Consider the following 20,812-nt stretch of genomic DNA (forward strand, 5'->3'; position numbering starts at 1 on the left):
ACTAGTCGAGACATGTTGAGGCATATATGCACACATGCCGCGAACTTCTCGTATGGCTTCGCTTGCTTTGGTGGATGGTTGGTTGTGATCTAATAGATTTACTTTATTGTTTACGACTTAGATTTGAGCCATGGTGCTCTCCGTGAAAACATGATCCTGTACATTACACTAGCCGTTCCCAGAAGCCCGTATTATGCCAAACGCCGAGCACCAGTTCTATTCCTCCAATTGGAACGTGTTGTATTTTGTGTACGCACGCTTGTTTGACGCCAATGGTTGGTTCGTAACAGCAGTCGACCGAGACTCTTCATCGGTGGACTGAGAAAGATCTCCGATGGCCACCGGATCGAATCCTGGAGCCCGGTCGCCGAAAAGTTCGTCCATCTGCTCCAATGTTCTTCCCTGCGTCTCGGGAAAGAATAGATAATAGCTTGCCGCTGCAATCAGGTTGAAAACGAAGAAAACGTAGAAGAACTTGAATCCAACTGCTGTAAGGGCCTGAGGTGAGAAGGATACCAAGATCAAGTTGATGGTCCAGTTGGTAAACGTTGTGAGGGCGTTTCCTAAGGCCCTAATCTCTAGTGGGAAGATTTCTGCAGGGTAGACCCAGCTTATGATTCCAAGAGGCGTAAAGAAAAAGCCAAAGACAAAGTTCATGGCGACCATGCTTCGGAGCTGATCGGCATTTGTTCTATCCAGATACTGGAACTGGATGGCGTTGACGAGTAGAGCCGCCGCGAGGCCAAGAGCAGAAACGATGAGCGGTCTAATCCGGCCCACCCGATCCAGCATCCAAAGACCAACCGAGTTGTAAATGATACCAAGAGCGCCGTTTATCCCGATGATCATGAGCGAGGTCTGGGTGCCGATACCCAGGAGCTCGTAAATGCGAGGCCCGAAATAGTTGATGACGTTGATTCCCGACAAGGGCGAAAAGGCTTGGAGAGCGCAGCCGAGAAGGAGTCTCTTGCGCCAGGACGGTCTAGTGAGAATCTCTTTCCACAGATTCCAATTCTTGTTCAACGCGGATTGCTCGCGAACGGCCAGGCGTATCTCGTTATACTCGACGTCGACAACCTTCTCATCAACGCCGATACGCAACTTATCCAGGCCTTGGCGCGCCTCGTCTGGTCGTCCCTTCTCCATGAGCCAACGAGGTGACTCTTGAAGGAAATAGATCCCCAGAGCCAGCACTATTCCAGGTATGCATTGGAACGCCAAAGGAAAGCGCCCTGTGAGTTGGTCAGCATGGTCCTCTCACATCACAAGGTCGACCGGTCTCACATGAGAAGTCATCTTTCACGAACGAACACCCATAGCCCAACCACTGCGCGACCAAGAAGCCCCAACTCAACATCCACTGCAGGAGCCCGGAAAGTTTACCCCGGTGCTTGGCTTCCGAGAGTTCCGAAGCATACATCGGGATTGTCGAGGTCAGGATTCCAACAGCGGCGCCGCCGATAAACCGCCCCAGTATGAGCGTAAAGAGGTTGTGAGCCCCGGCTTGAAGTGCTGAGCCCAATCCTGAGATGATCGATCCGAGGAACACCGTGTTTCGACGTCCCAGCCAGTCAGAAAACAACATGTTCACCATCGTCCCAAGGATCGCTCCGCCTTGGAACGACGACACGATTCCTCCGGCAATGGCATCGGACGGGTGAAAGTAGTCCTTGAACGTTTGAAGCGCAATGGTCGATGTGATGATCCCGGAGTCGAAGCCGAACAGAAAGCCTCCCGTAGCCAGGAAGGCGGCCGAGAAGAATGTCGCATGACGGCCCATCGGAGCTTTGTGTGATCGTCCACCGCCGGATGTTCTTTCTGAGTCGAGTGTTCTTATGCAGCTGTAAACGCAAATGCGGGACTTTGCAGTTGTTCTAAGTGCGAGGCAGTGAGATCAGCGCAACGGTCGTTCTGCCTCTATCTATCAACCGGACGTTGTTCGAAAAGACGGCGGAGAGGCGCGGAAAATGAGGAAAGAGGACCTCATGGTTTTCACATGCGTTCGGGACGGGCCTGTGCGATCAGGATTCCTTGGATAGAGAGTATGGGAACTCTTTTTTTCGCTGCGTGACGTGGACGTTTTAAGCATGAAACTTTGCGGCTCTGTGAGCCATTCACGGTTTCTCGTTTCGAGCGAGCGCCCGAATAGAGTTGCCGTCCGTGGTTCTAAATGCGGCCATTTCCCCCGCTTCCCGAAACTGTGACCGAAACGTTGTTTTTTCTTCCGATCATCTTCAGATGCATCACTATTCTCGGCGGCTCGAGTTGGCGTCATAGTTTCTGTCATCCGGTCCTTGCGCTGGGAATCCTCAAGGATGAACCGCTCCGTGTCGGGATTGCTGTGTATCGGTCTTTTTTGAGGATTTTCAGAGACGAGAGATGGAGCTTCGTGCTTCTCCAATTTCTTCTCCAAGGGGATGGCGGAACTCGAAACGCTTGACAATAAGATTGTTTTAGCGCGATTTGTGACACATGGCAGTTTAAAACGGTCGACGGGCGGTAATCTTGCCTTGATTGAGACTTCCCGGCATAGTGACGGCGAGGGACACATGGTTTCGCACTTCGCCAAGGTACTCCGTTATATGTCACCCTCTAAGTTATGTCTTCACATGTAGATCAACTGAGTTCACCGTCAGTCAAAAACTTCCACATACGGAAAAGATGTCAAGTAGAGCACTGGGATATAACCGCCCAACAGTCTGACAGATGACGGCCGATCTCTCCTTAAGCCGAGGTACATCTCCCGACGGTACTCGACTTATGATTGAGTTGTCTAAACTTCAATTAGTAAACCAAATCTAGACGACGCGTTACTATTTCGACAAGAGAGTTCATTGACTGCTATCTACCTTTGCTTACTGTCGAATTATGTTTGTAACAGTAATAGACCTCATAAACTCCTACGAAGAGACATCTCTCACGGCAGAGAGTTGCGTTGGTCGACGACTTTGCGGTGCTCACCATGAGGCCATCACGGGGTTACTTCGTATAAGCATATAAGACTCCAGTTAAATTCAGCAAGACCAAAAGTTGAAGGCTCCTCTAAAGCATTCTCTAGGTACATAAAGCCATGCTGTATTAAACATCACTCTGCCCCTGCATGCACGTGATTTTCCGTAGTGTTCGGATAAAACACATAGACAGGCCACTAGCCTACGACCATGCACTATATCCACAGTCTATATCTTGAAAAATAGTCAGCAGAGAGTGATCAATCAACGGGCCCCGTCATTGCACCTCCCGTCTCTGCTCCGGGATTCCGCCGGTGCGGCCCCACTCTCCCGAGCTCTGTCGGACACTAATTCCGACGGGTGGCCGCGGCGTGGGGTCATTGGCCGAGGGTCAAGAGTGCAGAATTCCTCAAAATTCTTTAACTGGCCATTCTGCTGGTGTTTCCGATGTTTTCTCCTGCTGCTGAAACTAGACAATTACACCTATCCAAATCCATACTCTTGTGGCGTTTTGCATGGCCGTCAATAATGCCATCTAATTCTCCGATCAAGATCCTTACAACCCACACAGTTCAATGTGCCGACAAAGATAGTCTCGGACAAGTGGCAAGCCACTTCTTACTCGGACCTTTTGATCATTTACTACCGCCCTTCGCTACAATCGCCATCGTCTTCGTATGGAGGCAAGCACCGCTAAGGGAAAGCACGACCGAGGACGGCCAGCTCATCCCGTTTGACTGTCTACACGCGGCTTTATCTCGTCTATTGGACTTCTATCCACATCTGACTGGCCGACTAAGTCTTAATGAGGAGGATGGCAGCACCGAGATCAATCGGCTGGGCACCGGCGCGGAGTTGCTTTCCGCGGTTTGCGACTCGAGACTGCCTCAAGACAGGGTGCAGTTGAACCTGGAGGATATGCCTGAGGAAGGAAGTACTCTTCTCCCAGAGTACGATGGCACGCCGGAGGAGTTCTCCAAACAGCCGATTCTGAGAATTCAGCATACACGGTTCGGCTGCGGCTCCGTCTCCCTGGGTGTTCGTGTTAGCCACAGCGTGTGCGACGCGCGGGGCTTCTTGCAACTCGTGGAAGACCTCGCTGAGATCTACCGGGGTCTGATTTCAGCTACTCCGTGGGAAACACCTCTGAGCGATGTCTTTCTACAGAAGCCCCCGTGCATTAACTCGTACTTGGCCGGTGTCAAGATGAGCACAGAAGAGGGGAAGAAGGCGTTGAACTTTCGTCCGGACGATTACGGAGTTGATCAACAGCCAAAACTGGAGACCTTTACGTCCGATAAGCCCGTGACTGGGAGGTTGCTGCTGTTTTCGAGGAAGGAACTCGACGCAATAAAGGCCGCGGCAAGTGATTCCCATCAACACCGATGGGCGTCGACATTTGAGGCGCTCTCGGCACACCTCTGGTTGAGTGTCCAACGAGCACGGAAGCGTTATGAGGAGTCAAACACGACAAACGGAACTGCTCGTCAATCTGAAGAGACGGCAGATCTTCTCACTTCACTGGATTGGAGATCATCAGAGCGCCTTGGCCTTCCCCCAAGATACTTCCCCAACGCGGTATCAGAGCCATACGTAACCGCATCGCTCAACAACCTTTCTGAAGCATCGCTGCCGAGGACTGCACAGATCATACATGATGGCTTGCGAGAAAGGATATTGGCAGACCAAAAGGATACTTTGCTATGGGTCGCAGCCCAGCCGGACAAGAGGAAAATTAGTCTCCGGTTCCGGTTCAATGACAAAAGCTTCATCGTCAGCCAGTGGAATAAACTCGAGATTTACGGTGTTTGTTTCGACACTGACGGGCAGGGACGACACATGTATCCAGACAGGGTGTGGCCGCCTTTTACCGTGGCTTCGCTAGCGGATGGTCTTGCTTATTTCCTACCGACGAGAACTCAAAACGACGGTGGTGCCGGAGGGGGTGACATCGAGGTTGCCTTGTCATTACACGAGCCACTCTGGGACATACTGGAGGAGGATGGATATCTCAGAAGATTCTCGTGAACAGAGTCCATCAGGAAGGAGTCTCGCCCTCTGACTGAGATGTCACGTTGAACACTCGGAACCGGTGGCGCTTGCCCAAACCAAGCGACTTCCATATATCTGTGATAATACTTTTTTGAATAGGGCAGGAACGTAGCTTAGGTTTTTTCCAAGCAATGCGACTTCCTCACAGTGTTGACTTAGGTAATGTAAAAAGAGAAAGAGCTTTACTGCAATTACGGTGATTAATTTGCTGGGTTTTAGGTGCAAAAGTTATCTCTTACCGCTTACCTAGCTTGCAGTTTCACTGGCAGGAGCAGCGCTCATCGTGCTTGCTTTTGGAGGAAGGACTGGTCTAATCACACGAGCTCATCACGCTTGTATTGTGTCTCGTGTTTTCCGTCAACTTTGCAAAATGGCATTATGTATTTTATTTTCGTATGTTTATGTACAGTTCAGTCATAATTCTAGTAACATTCCATTCACGCACTAGGCTCGGGCCACTCGTAGGTGGACGCCTGCGGGATGCCAAAGTTAGGCGTGCCGTCCGCGTTCGCAGTGATGGGCTGGACCATGACGTAACGGTTGTCGTCGCAGGCACCGTTGGCGTTGGCGGTGGCGTGGAACGTGATGTACGTCTCCGTCTCGTCGGGGCTGCGGAAGAAGCTGTTGTGGCCGGTGCCGAAGTTGCCGTTGGCGGCGGTCAGCTTGCAGCCGTCGCTCTTGGTCCAGGCCGAGGGCGAGGCCGGGTCCGTGACGCCGTCCCACTCGAGCAGGGCGACGCAGTAGTCCGGGGTCCAGCAGTAGTTGGCCGAGTAGGCGATGTAGGTCTTGCCGCCGAAGTAGAGGCCGTAGAAGCCCTCCTGCACGGGCACCTCGCTCCGCTCCCACGGCTGGTCCGGCTGCGAGATGATGGTGATGTTGGAGCCGGCCGAGACGTAGTCGTCGCCGAGTTTGCGCACGCAGGTGGACTGGTTCGGCACGCCGGTCATGCAGGAGTAGACGAAGTAGTTGCCCCAGTTGTTAAAGCGGACGACGGTGCCGTCGAGGGACCAGTCGTCGGTGACCTGGCCGGCGTAGGACCAGTCGTCCCAGGGAGAAGCGCCGCCTGTTTGATCTCGATATTAGCATTGAGTCTCTGGGTTTTGGGCGTGAGTGTGGGCTTACCTCGCAGAGCATGCATTCTCTGACCATCCAAATTCTCGGCGGTTCCGGCGGTGTAGTAGAGGTACCACCGTCCATCAAAGTAGTGGATCTCGGGGGCCCAGACGCTGCAGCATCGCGAAGGGTTCGAGTCGGAGTAGATGACCTTGGGGGTGGCTGTCTTCAGTCCCTCAATGGTGGTGGCGCGCGCGAGCTGGAGGTTGGTCCACTCGGTCGAGATGAAGTAGTAGTAACCGTCGAACCAAGAGATCTGAGGGTCGCCGCCGCCGGGGTTGCGGATGGGGTTGGTGTAGGCGGCAGCCGAGCCGAAGAGGCTGAAGGCACCCAAAGTGGCGGAGATGATCTTGGAGAGGTACATGGCTGCGATGTGCCAGAGGAGCTTGACGAGAGAGACTGGCCTGCTGGTGCTGGACTGAAGGGACACAGCAGAAGGAGTCTCATGGGACTTTATAGCCGTGCCGCCGGCAAACAACAAGACTACCGACATCATCAGTATTCTCCCGAGCCATCGCTACCCCTGAGCAGATCCGATGCGGACTGAAGTGGCATGTGGAAATGGCTGGGGTGGTTTTCGCGGTGGATATGGACCATTCTCGCAATGTAACTGGAGCGCTTTGGACCGAGTCAAGACGGACAATAAGGACGATCCGGAGCGACTCCGTCAGCATGGGACTCCATCAATCATGTGTTTTTGGCAATTGATTCGGGAGAGACAGAGCAATTTGGATGCGGAGAGGCCAAGACCAGGCTAGCGGGCGAGGGACACCCGATGTCGACGTCGACTGCCGGTACCTGCTTGACGAGGTTACACCGGATTGGTGCGCGAGAACGACGACACCGCCGCGATGGGTGGTGGTCGTGAATGAATTGGCGGGGTAGACGCGCCCGTGGGGAGACGGGGGCCGTTGTTACCTTAATCTGTGGAGTTCGTCCGGTCTTTACTGTGTGTTCTTGTCGTAGGCTAACCCTGTCCATGAGGTTACCCCGTGTTGTTATCCCTGGCGGACTTACAAGCATCCACTTCCAAGTTTCTCCGTGGGCGCGTGATGCGGTGGTGCCCCGCGTCGTGCCCCCGGCCTCTCGGGCGGTGCACATGCATGATGATTCTTCTCATTTTACGCTCATCTGAAGTTGACGTCAATGTTCAAATGCGATGGGTTTACGCGGCTTTAGCTTAGCCGCTTTTCTTCGGCAATATAATACTTTACTTAAGTAACTTCGATTCAACAGCCATGGCGTGTCTACTACACGTATAAAGTTTCACACTCGACCTGATCCCACAGACAAGACAAGCTCCATGCTTCTAATTACGGTTCCACAATAACATACTCTTTCGACAATCACTGCTGCTAACATCAGAAACATCAGGACCAGTCTACCATGCTTTCCATTGATATAGAACCGACTCTTGTATTGCTTGCGCTCTAATCAATCAGTGCCTGAAGAAAATACGGCGCATTAGATGGCTTTCGACGAACCTCGAAGTGAATATCCAAGATGGTGGACGATCCGCCCTCCCAGTTCGCACTTCGATGAAACATCGAATGTTGGTACCTTCGATGGTGATATGAACTGGAAGACGCGGGAAGGATATTGTTGTTTTGGAATGGTCCCAGAGCACGATGATGTGATTCCTATGTAGCACATGTGAGCTAGGAAATCGGCCGAGCAACGCTTCACATACAGAACTCGTTGCCTTCTCAGAAAGTCTAGCCCCGTGGATGATATGCTTCATACAACTCACGAGGACGAGAATTGTCGTGGGAAGTGACGCCAGTAAAGTCACGAGAGCAACGATGAACTCAGGCGAGGCTATCATGTCGGCGCGTGATGTTGATGTTTGATAAGTGAGAGAACTGAGTGTTGTTTATCAATAGCCACTTCGGCTTAGACTTGATGACACGCTTCTGATCTTCTTGATAGCTGAATGACGAAAGCCTACTTTATACATTGGGTTTCGTGAAGGGCACCTGATTTCTCCAATATCGCCTCCTCGCCGGAAAACCTGCTCATTTCTTGGTGTTCAAGGGCTCTCCAATTCTCGTCTCATCAACTGCCTCACCTACAGCATGCTGGTAGGTAGGATTCCCGCATACCGCCCACAATTTCTCCAAAAAAGACTTGTTTACAACTCCCAAATTAGCCGACAACATCGTGCCGATTTCAGCTCCTTCTTTGTAAGTTGTGTGCTACTCCGCACAAGTGTTTACTGGTGTCTGGCAGTAGTTGGTTGGGTTGAAATCCATCTCGTGTGCCACAAACACCGAAACTCCTCACGACGGTTTGCGGGGTCATCGCCTCACACTATGAATCTCCTCGACAGCTACCGTCGAGGTGCGGGGTCGATGTGCGGAGTTCGCATTTGCAAGAGCCGAGCCTCCTGGTCGGGCACAGGATCGTCCTTGCTGGCCGACGTTGATAGTGGTTCTCATGCATCAGCATGAGGCAGGGCAAGGCGACCAAATAAGAAACCACCAACGCGCAATCTGCTTACCTGACGCAAGTTGTGAGAGTTGCCTTGCTTTACTGTTGTACATAGCCACCGGCGCCGGCCGACCTCGGTATGAATGGCTTCTTCTTGGTAAATCATTGGGGCACTTTTGATGTTGTTGGCTCTGTCAATATCGTTGCCGCTGCATCAATCACCCGCTGATGTCTCACTCCAACGCCCATGTATCTAAGCGGCAAAGGACCTTTAAAACTGTCTTCGCCAAAAGATGTGGCTAGAGTTGCAATGCCGTAAGCGCCTTCAAAATAAATGAGAATGTGGGAATGTATTATTTCAGCTTCCTCCCAGACGTATCAAACGGATATCACGAAAAGGGGCTTGCCCGTTGTGCGTCGATGGAGGTTCCGCAACATCACCAGTGGACGATGTACAGCAAAAACAAGCAATAGAAAACAAGCCGACTCAATCAACATCCCTCTCAGCCATTTGTGGTGTCTTGATGATGAATTTGAAGATTCCTTCCCTTTTCAATAGTTGTGTTCAGGTACCCGGACATCGCCTGTCCTGCGCGCCAACCAAGTTCGAAGACTGATAAGCAGCTAATAAAATTGAGTGGAGTCTCTCATCGCAATGCTAGTGTTTGTAAGAGTTAGTGAATTGTCTCCATGGAGAAACCAAGGTGTGCCGAGAGAGAGGGGAAGGAATATACTGACTTCATAGCGGGAGTGATCAGATGTAGATGTCGTTGATCGAGAATGGTGTACATTACGGACTGAAACGAACTGCTCGTAGCTGTAGGCCCCTAGCCAACCATCGAGAGCCGGGATATTTGAGCGCGAACGAGCTCGTGGCTGCTTCCTTTTAGCTTTAAGCGTTATTGAAAGTCACAAACGAGATGTAACATACGTTATGAACCCGCATTGCTAGCTCCTGGGATTGACGGCAACGCTTGAAGAAACTGGCGAGAACTAGTATTATTGGCGGCAGCGATGCTACTAGCGCAACAAGCGCAATGATTGCCTCCGTGGATAGACTCATTAGAACACGGAATGCAACAACAAGGAGCGTGTTCTTTTTTGTTTTCTTTTATTTTCTTTATAAAGAGAAAAGCTTACAGGAAAGGATGTATCTTAAAAAAAAAATTGAAGGCAAGCATGAAGTTTTATTTCCATTTAGATCCAGATTTTTTGGGCGAGTAGTCAGGCTAAGGCAGAATTCCAAGTTGGCAGTGCACACCGACATTTATTACATAGTTTATACGGAGTATGTTTTTGTTAGAAAAGCAGCCAATGGATAGATAAGCTCAGATAAAGCGAAGTAGAACCTGGAAGGGTTCGTGCTTCCCTCTAGAGGTAGGGAGCTCCCGGGAACAAGTAGCTACAGCGAGCTATCCGCTATAACGGCCGCTAAAATACGGCGTGTAGTACCTACCTACCTACCTACCTTACAAGTACCTTAACCTCAAGGGTTCAGAAATCACAACGGCGACGTAGTTTACCTATCTCTTAGAACTTCAGACTGCTTAACCAGACTTGGCTCAGGAGACACATACAGCACGCTGAGAAGGATGACGTGATTTCCCAATGAATTAGTACATTGCATTAAACATATATCGAACATAAAGTCGTAACAGCTTTGTACAACGAGTATGGCACCTCCAACACCCCGCCATGAAGAATAAGCATGCAAGCAGCAGCTCCAATAAACGCTCATCGTGTCATTCGATACCGCGGCACCTCTACTCCAGCTTCTCCACGTTCTCATCCTCAGCATCGTCCTCAACGCTCCAATCCCTCCACCCCTCACCGCGCACCCAGCTGATGCCCTTCCTCCAGTTGCCCTCCTTGACAGCCCTCGCGTCCCTCTCGTAGACGACACCGGTGACCATCAGCGCCATGACGAACACCCACACGTCGCCGCCCTTCATCGCCCGCCACCACCTCCTCTTGACGCCGACCTTCCACAGCGAGTCGACGCTGACGCGCGCCGAGTAGAGGAATACGCCACGGCCGTTGCGCTTCTCGACCCAGGCCCAGAGGCCGGCGAGGAAGCCGCCGAGGAAGAAGCGCTGGGTGGGGAGGAAGGTGCCGGGGAACCACTGCTGGAAGAAGCAGATGCTGGCCCAGGCGGTGGAGATGGAGCCGGTGACGAAGGTGCTCATGCGCAGCGACTTGGCGAGGACGCGCTGGAGGGTGGTGACGGGGGCGTTGTAGAGGGAGCGGAAGCGCGGGAGAAAGGTGACGGCGGAGTAGATGATGAGGAAGAAGCGGGTGAGGCCCGGGAAGGAGCCGAGCCAGAAGTTGAGGTAGGTCCGGAGGCAGGAGGGGTCGGAGGGGTGCAGGGTCGCGCAGGAGAGGGAGTTGATGATCGGGTGGGCGGTTGATGTCAGCGGAGCGACGGCCGTGAGGGTTGGTGGGAGGGTCTCCTTGTTGGGGAAGAGAGTTGGTGAGATGTATGGCCTGCGCATGTTAGTAAGGTCGAGGTAGAGATAGGGGCGGACTTACGGCCAGTTGAGCTTGGCCATGCGGGCCAGGTTGTCCACGATCTCGTAGGCCTTGGGCCACTGGAGGTGAGCCGGGTAGTCCGCCGGCCTGGGGTGGATGTACGCCGTCGAGTTCTTGAAGATGAAGTTGCCGTACGTCTCGGGGAAGCAGTCCCGGTCAAACACGACGGCGTGCAACAACTGTCCGAACGCGAACGGCTGGATGAGCCAACTGCCCCACCACCACGGCCTCTCCCGCTTGACCTTGCCGCCGTTCTTGAAGCCCCAAATCATGCCTTCCTCCTCACACAGATTCCAGCCGAATTCCAGCGCCCGGAAGAGCGTGTAGATGGCAATCGTCACGCGCAGCTGCTGCGATGGGTACACGCCGAGGAACATACCCGCCAGCGAGGCGCCGATGGCCGGAGCGTACGGGGATGTTAGCGTCGCTGCTGTCCTCGGGTTTCGCTGGCGGAAGGGCGAAGCGGAAGGGTCGAGAAGGTGCGCTCGCAGGCGGGAGAGGAATCGGAAGAGGATGCGGTAGAGAAGAAGGATGGTCGAAAGGGATAGAGAGAGGCGAAGAGTTGGCGACTTGTGGAGGGGCTGCTTCTGGGTCGCGGCATTGGGACTGTTTGAATTAGCATTCCGTCGTTCGAAACGTCCGTTGAGACCACTTACTCCGGCTTCCCGCCCAGCAGCTTCGTCCAAATCAAAGCCCACCCCTTCATGGCCATGGCCGTCCCAATGAACACACGCATCGAATGCCTAACAGCGCGCGCATTGTAGTCGTCCACAGCCCTCCCCCCAGCACCGGGTCCGGCATTCTGCTTCGCTTTGTCGCCCTCGACGATGCGCTCGACGGCGCTCACGCTCGGCGCCGTCCTCTTGAGAATGCGCGATCGCGACAGGACGTACTTGTGCAGGGTCGCGTACTCCTTGGCGGAGATGGTGTATCGCAGGGTGTTCCGGAGGACGGGGTCGGTGATGCTGTTCCGCGACGGCGGCGCTCGCGAGGGACCGGTGCCGGCGGGGGCGGGAGACGATCGGGAGACGGCGGCTCCGGCGGGGCCTGGCCGCGACGATGAGGTCGCGGCGGAGGCCATTGGAGCAGCTGACTATCGCGGGGTGTGTCGGGTGTCGAAGGAATGTTCGTCGACGACGGCGGCGGCGGCGGAAGAGAGCGGTGTGTGTGTGTGTGTGGGTGTGAGGTGTCGTGACTTGTCGTGTGCTTTCGGGCTGGAAGGTTGGAGAAGAAGCAGGACCGGGAGGGTTTGGTCCGAACTGAGAGGAAGCAAGCAAGCTCCGTTAGCACGTGCCAATGCCGGAACTCCAGTCGGCTTTCCTGGATGACCTCGATGACGGAGCTAGAGACGTACTAAAATCCGGGGTTTGAGTTTGGGTTTGGCGCGTCAGTGGGAGTATTTGAGGCGTGGATTAAGTTGGGTATCGCGAGTAAAGAAAAAAGCAAAGAGTTCAAGCGGCTAGAAAGTGAAAAAGAAGGAAGGAATGAAGACGTGGTGGTTGTCGCGTCAGGTTGGTGGAATGTCGTCGGACAGGACGGCGACAGCGACCGCAATGTGAACCTGAACCTGAACCGCCCTGGCTCCCTAAAATCAGGAAAAGGCACATGCCTCGGCTCTCAGGCAAATGGAAATGAAATCACCCCTGCTGCGTCGGTCCACGAAAGCCCAGCTGATAGGCCCATGTTACCTCATCACTTCAACTAGGCTCCCCCCGCAGCAGGGGACTTCCCCACACTCTCTCACTGCAGATGCCAGTCCTGGCGACGGGCGAGGTTAGGTTTAATGACATGTTCATGCATCCTGCTGATTGTTATTGACGGATAGAATCTGAAAAGAGAACGACCAACAGTTTTGCGATTTTCTTCCGGTGTTGTTGGTCTGTGATGTACAAGTAAACACGCCTCTCGGACATCGAGCCTTTTGGAGCGCGTCTGTCGCGTTCATCAACTCAATCCTCACAGCATCCACAACTATCACTCATCACCTGAGGTAGGCACCAAGACCTCCAAAATCTTCATCGCACAGCAAGCACACCGTGATTTGTGCAGCACATACTATTACTACTAGCAGCAACCAAATATCGTCCGTGGTAATGGCAGTCGAACCTACTCAACCTTGGGCTTCTCTGTCGCGACTTTGGGCCCCTCCAATCGCATCCGCCTGCAAGACACTGACTACGCCTCGTTCCATCACCGCCAGTTACGACAGGCCTCACATCTTTCAAATCCCCTCACATCACCGGGTATACATCATCCTCACAATCTGCCCATTGGACCGTCCTTGCGCCTTTTTACACCCTTCGGTCCATCCACTTTTGTCCTCATCGCATACACCTACACTCGCCCAAGAGAACCTGCCCAAGCCGGAGCCAATTATCTTCTCAGCTACGTCTCACTCCCCAGAGGTCAACCGGCAGCCAGCTAAAAGTCTGACACGACTATCGACAAACACACATGCGCAAAAAAACATACAAACCGCGGCCCATGCCAATCCCAGCAAAATCCCCATTCGAAATGCCCACTCATTCCCTGCCTTTTGTCTCTCTGGCCCATCCGCTAAAAGCAAACACCTCGCCAAAACACCAGACGCAATGCCGAAACCATCGCCAAACCCTTGAGAAAAGGAAGTGCTTTTTTTCTTTGGTCATGATGCGAGTGCTGAACCCAGACCGCCCTAAATCATTGATTCTTTTTAGTTCCCGTGTCGTAACATCGTAATCCCGGCCCTCCATTGAATGCCTCAAGGATACGCCGGTCGGCCCATGCTCTCCATGTGACCGCCATTCTGCACCATCAGTGGAACCCACTGCCGGCCGAGAGACGGCGCGTCGCCATTGACGTACGACACCACCTCTTCGCGCCAGCCAAGGCCGTTCCACTCCTCGCTGACCCGCGGCTCCGCGCTCTGGAGGCCGTTGAAGATCAAGTCCGCGTGCGGCACCACTCCAGCTCTGACTGCCTCGACAGCCCGGGCACGTCGTGCCTCACGCTCTTTGACCACGTCAAGCATGACTTGGTGGCGCGCCTCCACATTGGCCCATCCATTCACGCTGCCGTAGCCCGAAGACTCGAGAGTCGGCTTGAGGAACGCAAAAGGGAGGTTGATGAGAATCGCAGACAACGTAGACCGGATGCTCCGCTGTTGGGGTGACTGGGGCGCTGTCTCGGATCCTTTCGACCCGTCTTGGTTCACAGACAGGTCGCCGAACTGAATGTGCATGGGGCGTGATCGACGATCTTTGCCAGACGTTCCGTGTGCGATAGTCGGAGTGCCCTCTCGGGCCGGCAGTGCGGAAGCGAACGGAATACGGGCGAACAGCTCGGGATCGGCAACAGATGTATCGAGAGTGAAGTCGGCCGGGAAGTTGTTGACGAGGAAGCTGATAATACCGTTGATCAGGATCTGGACGGCGTCACCGTACATGAACTGGGTGTGTCGGTCGGCGGAAGCCCGACCAGGCACATCGCCGAGAGCAAATCCAATGGCACGCTCAATGGTTGACCAGCTGAGGGTGTGCGAAGCAATATCTATGCCCCGGACAACCATGGGGTGCCACTCCAGAACGTGACCCGCCGCAGCATAGCCCAGAGCAAAGTCGAAACGATCATCAGCACTGCCAGCCATGCCAAGGCTCGCGCTGGCATTGGGGTCGGGCAGCACAAGCAGAGGGAAGGCATAAATGTGCTGAACAGCCATCCAGAAAGCATCGGAGCGTAGGTATCTGTCATCCGACTCAAGGCGAATGAGGCGGTTGGCGCCGGGCGAGCTTGATTCGTAACCTTCAGATTCTAGCTTCTTCGAGATCGCCGCGCTTCTGGCGAGCACCAGGCGGTGGCCGGGAATTCGGACAGGTGGGTAGCGGTCATCCGAGTATCGAAGCTCCAGAGTACAGTCAGCGAAAGAGGTATCACGGAACTGGGACCTCAGATAGGCGGAGAGATCATCCAGTGCCTGGCCATCGAGTCCGGGATGCATCAAGTGCGGGGGCGGCATGGGTCCAGACAACATTCGCTGGGGAGGCACGCCGAAGGCTCCGGCCGGAGGAGGGTGGGAGCGAGCGTCATCGACGGGGGCGTTGCCGTTGGGGATTCCGGGCGCGGGGTAAGGGTTGTAACCAAGGTCGTCCGCCTGGGCCGAAGAATGTGATCCTTGGAAGCTATGAGGGGTGGAAGGTCCGTAGCCGTTCATGTACGGATGGTACTGCTCCATGCCGGGAGGGGCCGGAATCGGTCTGCCAAACTGGTCGACGGCTGTGCCAGGAACGAATTCGGTGCCGTAGGGCATCTGGTGGGGGGGATAGCCGTTGGTAGCGACCGGGACTTGGTTGTGGAACTGACGTCCGTCGTGGGAAGGCGGGCCGGGAGGAGGCATGAATCCGCCAGAGTGAGGAGGGGCGGGCGAAGACGAGTTAGAGCCGAATCCGCCAAACTGAACAAGGCTTCCGTTGCTTGGGCGCGGGACATGCATGTGGGGAGGGCCGTTGTGGACTGATCGAGGGCCTCTGTGAGACGTGCCATTGATAACGACAGGCGCGGGACGAGGGCCGCTGTTGGATCCGGGAGGCATATTGTATCGCGTGGGAGGAATAACGGGAGGAGGTCGGAAAGTCGGAGGGAGCTGATGATTCTCTGCATTGTGTGAGTGAACTGTCTGTTGCAGCGGATGCCGACCCCAAGACTCCATGCTCATCTGAGGAACCCAGACTGCGGGCCAAGATACAATGATTGTGTGGCCGGCAGAAGAGGAGGGAGAGTCTTGGTATGTGCAAGGGCCAGTGGGCAGCGTACCTCGCGCAGATTCCATGACGGGCGGGGGCGCGTCTTGCTCGGTGGCTTTGTCGGTCGATTCGGACTGCTCGGTCTCGGAGGGGGTAGGTATGGCCAAAGAGGAGTCTCGCGAGTGGGAATCTAGTCGGGAATTAGCATTCGAAATGCGTTTGCCAGGTGTGGAAATCTTGTAGAGAATTTTGCACATACCGTCGGTGCCGTCTACATCATCACCGTTTGTGACAGGGGTAGGTGCAGAAGCAGCAGTTTTGTCGTCGGCGGTGTCGTCGGCGGTATCGTCGTCGCGGGGAGCAATTTCGAGCTCGACAGGCTTGGGGGTGGGAGGCGTAGAGTCGACGTCGTTTTGGATTTTCAGAGAGGAACCGTTGATGGTGGCGGCGGGCCGAGGAAGGGACACGACGGGGGCGGCTTGGGCGTGGGCTTGAGCTTGAGCAGCGGCGTGCTTCGCGGCGGCATTGGCCTTGAGTCGACGCTCGTAGGTGAGGGGAATGGCAGGCACGACACGCCTGGCGGGAGCAGACTTTCCGTGGGCGACACCGACACCGTTCCTCGCCTTCGGGTTGCCGTTGGGAGCCATGGTTGACGAGAAGGCGGAGGGAGGGAGGTGTTGGTGTTGAGGCGGCGTTGAGAACCCACGTCGCAGAGAAACTGAATTGGACGTGACCGGGGCCCTTCTTTTTTTTCTGTCGGGCGACTGGGAGTTGGGACCAGCAGAAGGAGCGGAGCCGGGGGGGTCTCAGTGGCAGTGGTCGGTCCAAGAGCGTTGTTTATCGGCGATAACAACACAACACCGCACAGTCGAAGGTGCAAGTGTAGGTGCAGTAGGTAGGTGGTGAGTGGATATTTCTAGAAGAAGGATCGTGGTTTGTCGTCGATGGACCTTCTTTTGGTGAGAAAGATAGCACCTGATGTTGCAGGTCCGGGCCTCAGTCGGGGCAACGAGCCTAAGGAGGGTAGGTGAGGTGCGGATAGGTAATAGGCAACCTATTTCAGTGGTGACTCTTTTCGTGCAGGAGTAGGTGAGCTTCTTGTTGGCAGGGGGTGCGCATGTTAGACGAAGACCCGCGGATGCCAATGCGCGCCACCGATGGCTCCAGAAAGATGCTGGTGATATGCAGGCAGGGGAAAGGGGGGAAAGGAGGGACGAACGAGAGAAGAAAGGGAGATATGATGGAAGGCGATGCAAGTTATGCCTGGGCGGCAGACGAAGACGTGGACGTGATGGACGACGTGGAGGAGGGAAAAGAGAGAGGTAGCTGTGACTCGTTGAGTCCTGAGGAGGTCCAAATCCCAAAGGAGGAGCCCAGAGGAGGGGGAAAGCGCAGGGAGTGGAGAGAGGGTCCGGCACGAGGACGACACTGGACGCGGTGAAGGAGAGGAGAGGAGAGGAGAGATGGGGTCCAAGTCGAAGTCGGAGTTGGAGAGATGACGATGGAGAAGAAAAAGACGATGGAAAGCAGTAGACGGGAGTTATGATGGAATTATGTCACAGTTCAAGGCAGCAGTTGCGACTTTCATCCGTTCGTTTGCTCTTTCTGTTTTCCTCCACTACCAATGACTTCCTTCCCATTAGATTAGGCAGATTACGGGAAGGTGCTTCTTGCTGTTTCCTTCCCGGCACGCTGCACCTCCTCCTATTCCTGCTGCTGCTGCTGCTCCTCCTCAAAAGAAAAAATAAAAAGAATTTAAAAAAAAATCCGATGATGACAAAAAACCGGGGCTGCGTCACAAAATTTTACCCCCGCAAAAAAAGAAAGGACGGTGCGCGGTGCGCTGCGATTACCATGCGCCGGTACGTGCCCGTCGAAGCTTGCGACCCCCGGCTTCTCATTGGGTCATGTTGGGCAGAGACGGGCAAACGGGGAAGCTTCCTGCTCGAAGCATCGGTACGTATCGTCCCTTCGCTTCTCCTTCCGCGCCGGCGGACCAAAAGGTTGACCCTGCACCTGCTCTTTTTCTCCTTTTTCTCCTCCTCCGGTGCTCTGGGCATCAACGGGCAACTGCATTTCTGGGGCTGCTCTCAGGTGATGATAATTCAGAATTAATGTCAATGGCAAATCAAGGTGGTCTTGCCGTTTGTCTGTTTGTCATCGACTCATCATCACCTGCAAACAAATCATCACTCTGATCCCGGCCCTGCATTTGCTGGTGCGCTGCAGCTGAACTTCCCTCTAGCGGACTTTCCACCTTCAATCACAGACTGCGCTCGGCGTAAAAATAACCAAGCCACAGAGCAGCCGGTACGCTACGAATAAGCTCGTCTTTGGTCTTATTGTTCGCCGATACGCCGCGTTGGTTGGCAAGGGACCGAAGGATAGTGTAAGATCTCGCTAGCCACTGCCGGATTACATCAGCATTGTTTTTGATGGAGCTCCGGCGTCAGGGGTTTTGGTCCGAGACAGGCCTGCCCGCTTTGTTCGACTCGGCTTAGCTAATTCACTCTACGGACTTCTTCGGTGCTCTCCGGCTTTTCGGACCGAACCGCATCCACCCGCTACCGATGTGGGGCCGATCATCAGCGTCGAGGCCTGGAGGACTCAGCGGAGTAAACCATAATGAGATGAGGCGGAATACTTCAACGACGACGGCGACGACAACAATGATGACAATACTAACGACAATAATAACGACAGTAATGACAGCAAGGATAACAACGATAACGACAACAACAAGATGGGTAGCAACGAAAGTAATACTAATGATACCAACAACGACAGCGGGAGTACTAATAATAGGGTTAACCTACCTAATGGTAGGCGTAATTCAGACCGTTTCTTTCATAATACATAGTAAAATCTTTCAATTTTCTCTGTCTACTGAGAGATTCATGAGGTCAAGGAATACCGCGCCCATGACGTCGTCGTGGTCTTGGCTTGGCACAAGGCTACCAGTGAACATCAGGAGAAGAACAAGCAGCACACCACCCCGTACAGCCTCTGCAGCTGCTGAGCCTCCCGACGACATGAAATCGCACCCAGCCCCAAAAAGCTGAAAAGATGTCTCAGAACCGCCCTCCAGAGCCTGAAAGCATATAGCCCGCTGGACATCCGCCCCAGGTTGTCAACTCAACCTCAGTCATCCTCCACTTCCTACGTCGCGGGCAACAGGTCCTTACTTTGAGCTCGTCATACTGGATCTACTTGTCACATATTCATAATGACGTCAGACTGGAAATCACGGTGCTTCGAGGATCCCGGCGATTTGGAGCCAAATCCTGACATAGGGGGCACTGGTGTAAGTGGCCGCGATCAGTCCAAAGCTCAAAGACTCACACCTCCCACAGGTTGCTGTTGGCTTTGTTGGCACAGCTTGGTTCTCTGTGCTGCTCGTCGTTCTGCACTTTTTCTTCGTTTTCGATCCGGAGAAGTATCCATTCGCTGACACGGGTCCCGATCAATCTGCAGCGCCCGACGATTGGAAGCCGAACCACATTGATGTCCTAGCACTCGAAAAGCTCAAAAAGCCTTTCCGGTTTCTCCTCAGGCGTTTTTCTCGAAATTCTAAGTTGCCCTCGCACTGCACTCCAGTGTCTGAGCCGGACACGTGGAAAAAGAAAATTTCCGGATGGTTTCACCAGCGCTCTGGGTTCCGTAACGGTGAAATCAGGTCGGATGTTTTGACGCGGGTAAGAGCAGCAACGGTCCGTCCCTCCCTCACAATTTCAAGCTCATCGCTTACCTAGGCCCTTCTCAATATATGTGATATTCAACTTCTCACCGGGCTTGGTATCATGCTCAGCGGATGGATCAACCTTGGGCAAAACTCCATATCCGCGTATCATTGGCAGCTCATCGTCCACTTCATATGGTTCTCCAACGTCACCCACTTATCGTGTCTCACGGCCTTGCGACAGCATTTCCACGTAAATCAGAGCGACCGGCGCTGGAGGCTTTTTCTCATGAGCATTCTGTGGCTAGGGCTTCTCGTGGCAATGGTGCCTACGTTTTACTTCAACTGGACTGCTGGAGAAGAAACAGCCAGCCGACCTGCTTCGAATGCGCGGTGCTTTTACGATCTCGGCACAGCCCGAAAGGCGTTTTATACCCAAGGCTGCATCAACATGCAAGACGAATATCGCGCCACGGTTCGAGATAAAGGGCAGGAGCCCGGAGCCGATCCTCTTTGCGCGGGCTTGCGTATAAACGACACGCAAGCATTTGGATCCGCATTTCTCTCGTTTCTTATTGCGGCTTTCAGCTTCCCATCGCGTGCCATCAAGCTCGTCAAAACGTGGTCTGTAGGCGCGAAACTCCACGTTAGAGACCGGTGCAGCGAAAGGACTCGTCCATTTATCAGCTGGTCCATAAGAAGAAGAAGCATGTTCATGGCGTTCTTGGTAACAAAACTCTATATCGTAGTTAAGATCTACGCAGACCTGCTATCCTCTGAGCTATCAGATGTGAGTCATTGAGGCCGCTCTGTGACCCAGTGTTTAAGGAAGGTATCAAGCCCTTCCAGTTCGTTGCTGATGACATGTTGCGTGCAGGTTTATTGGATCATAGTTTCTGCTATTTGGGGGACGATCCGTCTTCTAAACGTCAGCCACTCTCGTGGAACCAGCGCTCGAGAATCGGAAATGGAATGGCAATTTGGCCAAATTCTCCCTTCATTTCTTCTTTTAGGCCCCGTTCTCGCAGCTATCATCCCTATGCTAACTGAGACGGGTAAAACGACGAGGTCAATGAGTAAGTTGAAAGACGAGAAGTCAAGTCATCATAAACTGAAAAGTATAGCTCCCACGATGGGCCCACTGGGAGAAATGCCTATTGCGGCAGGGAGTCGCCACTCGACTCACTCCGTTCCTCCTGAGGACAGGGATCATCACAATGAAAGCCTCGAGATGACTCAAATACCAACGCCCAGCCCCCTCAGCAGCCCTCGAGGATCAGTTGTACAGGGCTCAATTGAGCCTCCTAGTCCCCTCGAGCATAGCGATGAAGAGTTGACCC

The 20,812-nt window shown here is 53.8% G+C and overlaps 5 protein-coding genes across 5 annotated transcripts; 1 reads left to right on the forward strand and 4 right to left on the reverse strand.

The window, feature by feature from the left end:
- Positions 1-216: 216 nt before the first annotated feature.
- Positions 217-1,780, reverse strand: CkaCkLH20_02319 (uncharacterized protein; the record flags this gene model as incomplete). Its single annotated transcript, XM_038885038.1, has 2 exons — positions 217-1,232; positions 1,285-1,780. 2 exons carry the CDS (start codon positions 1,778-1,780, stop codon positions 217-219), a joined length of 1,512 nt encoding a protein of 503 aa, XP_038749826.1.
- Positions 1,781-3,734: 1,954 nt separating this feature from the next.
- CkaCkLH20_02320 (Transferase family protein) lies at positions 3,735-4,979 on the forward strand (the record flags this gene model as incomplete). The annotated part of the gene is made up of 1 exon (XM_038885039.1): positions 3,735-4,979. One exon carries the CDS (start codon positions 3,735-3,737, stop codon positions 4,977-4,979), a length of 1,245 nt encoding a protein of 414 aa, XP_038749827.1.
- Positions 4,980-5,440: 461 nt separating this feature from the next.
- Positions 5,441-6,480, reverse strand: CkaCkLH20_02321 (glycosyl hydrolase, family 43; the record flags this gene model as incomplete). Its single annotated transcript, XM_038885040.1, has 2 exons — positions 5,441-6,066; positions 6,126-6,480. The coding sequence occupies 2 exons, from the start codon at positions 6,478-6,480 to the stop codon at positions 5,441-5,443; spliced, it is 981 nt and encodes a 326-aa protein (XP_038749828.1).
- A 3,829-nt stretch (positions 6,481-10,309) lies between these two features.
- On the reverse strand, positions 10,310-12,156 carry CkaCkLH20_02322 (uncharacterized protein; the record flags this gene model as incomplete). Its single annotated transcript, XM_038885041.1, has 3 exons — positions 10,310-11,030; positions 11,076-11,681; positions 11,732-12,156. 3 exons carry the CDS (start codon positions 12,154-12,156, stop codon positions 10,310-10,312), a joined length of 1,752 nt encoding a protein of 583 aa, XP_038749829.1.
- Positions 12,157-13,815: 1,659 nt separating this feature from the next.
- CkaCkLH20_02323 (uncharacterized protein) lies at positions 13,816-16,440 on the reverse strand (the record flags this gene model as incomplete). Its single annotated transcript, XM_038885042.1, has 3 exons — positions 13,816-15,704; positions 15,864-15,983; positions 16,053-16,440. The coding sequence occupies 3 exons, from the start codon at positions 16,438-16,440 to the stop codon at positions 13,816-13,818; spliced, it is 2,397 nt and encodes a 798-aa protein (XP_038749830.1).
- Between the last annotated feature and the right edge of the window lie 4,372 nt (positions 16,441-20,812).

This window comes from Colletotrichum karsti, assembly GCF_011947395.1.
Source record: "Colletotrichum karsti strain CkLH20 chromosome Unknown Scaffold5, whole genome shotgun sequence".
In the NCBI taxonomy this organism is placed as follows: domain Eukaryota; kingdom Fungi; phylum Ascomycota; class Sordariomycetes; order Glomerellales; family Glomerellaceae; genus Colletotrichum; species Colletotrichum karsti.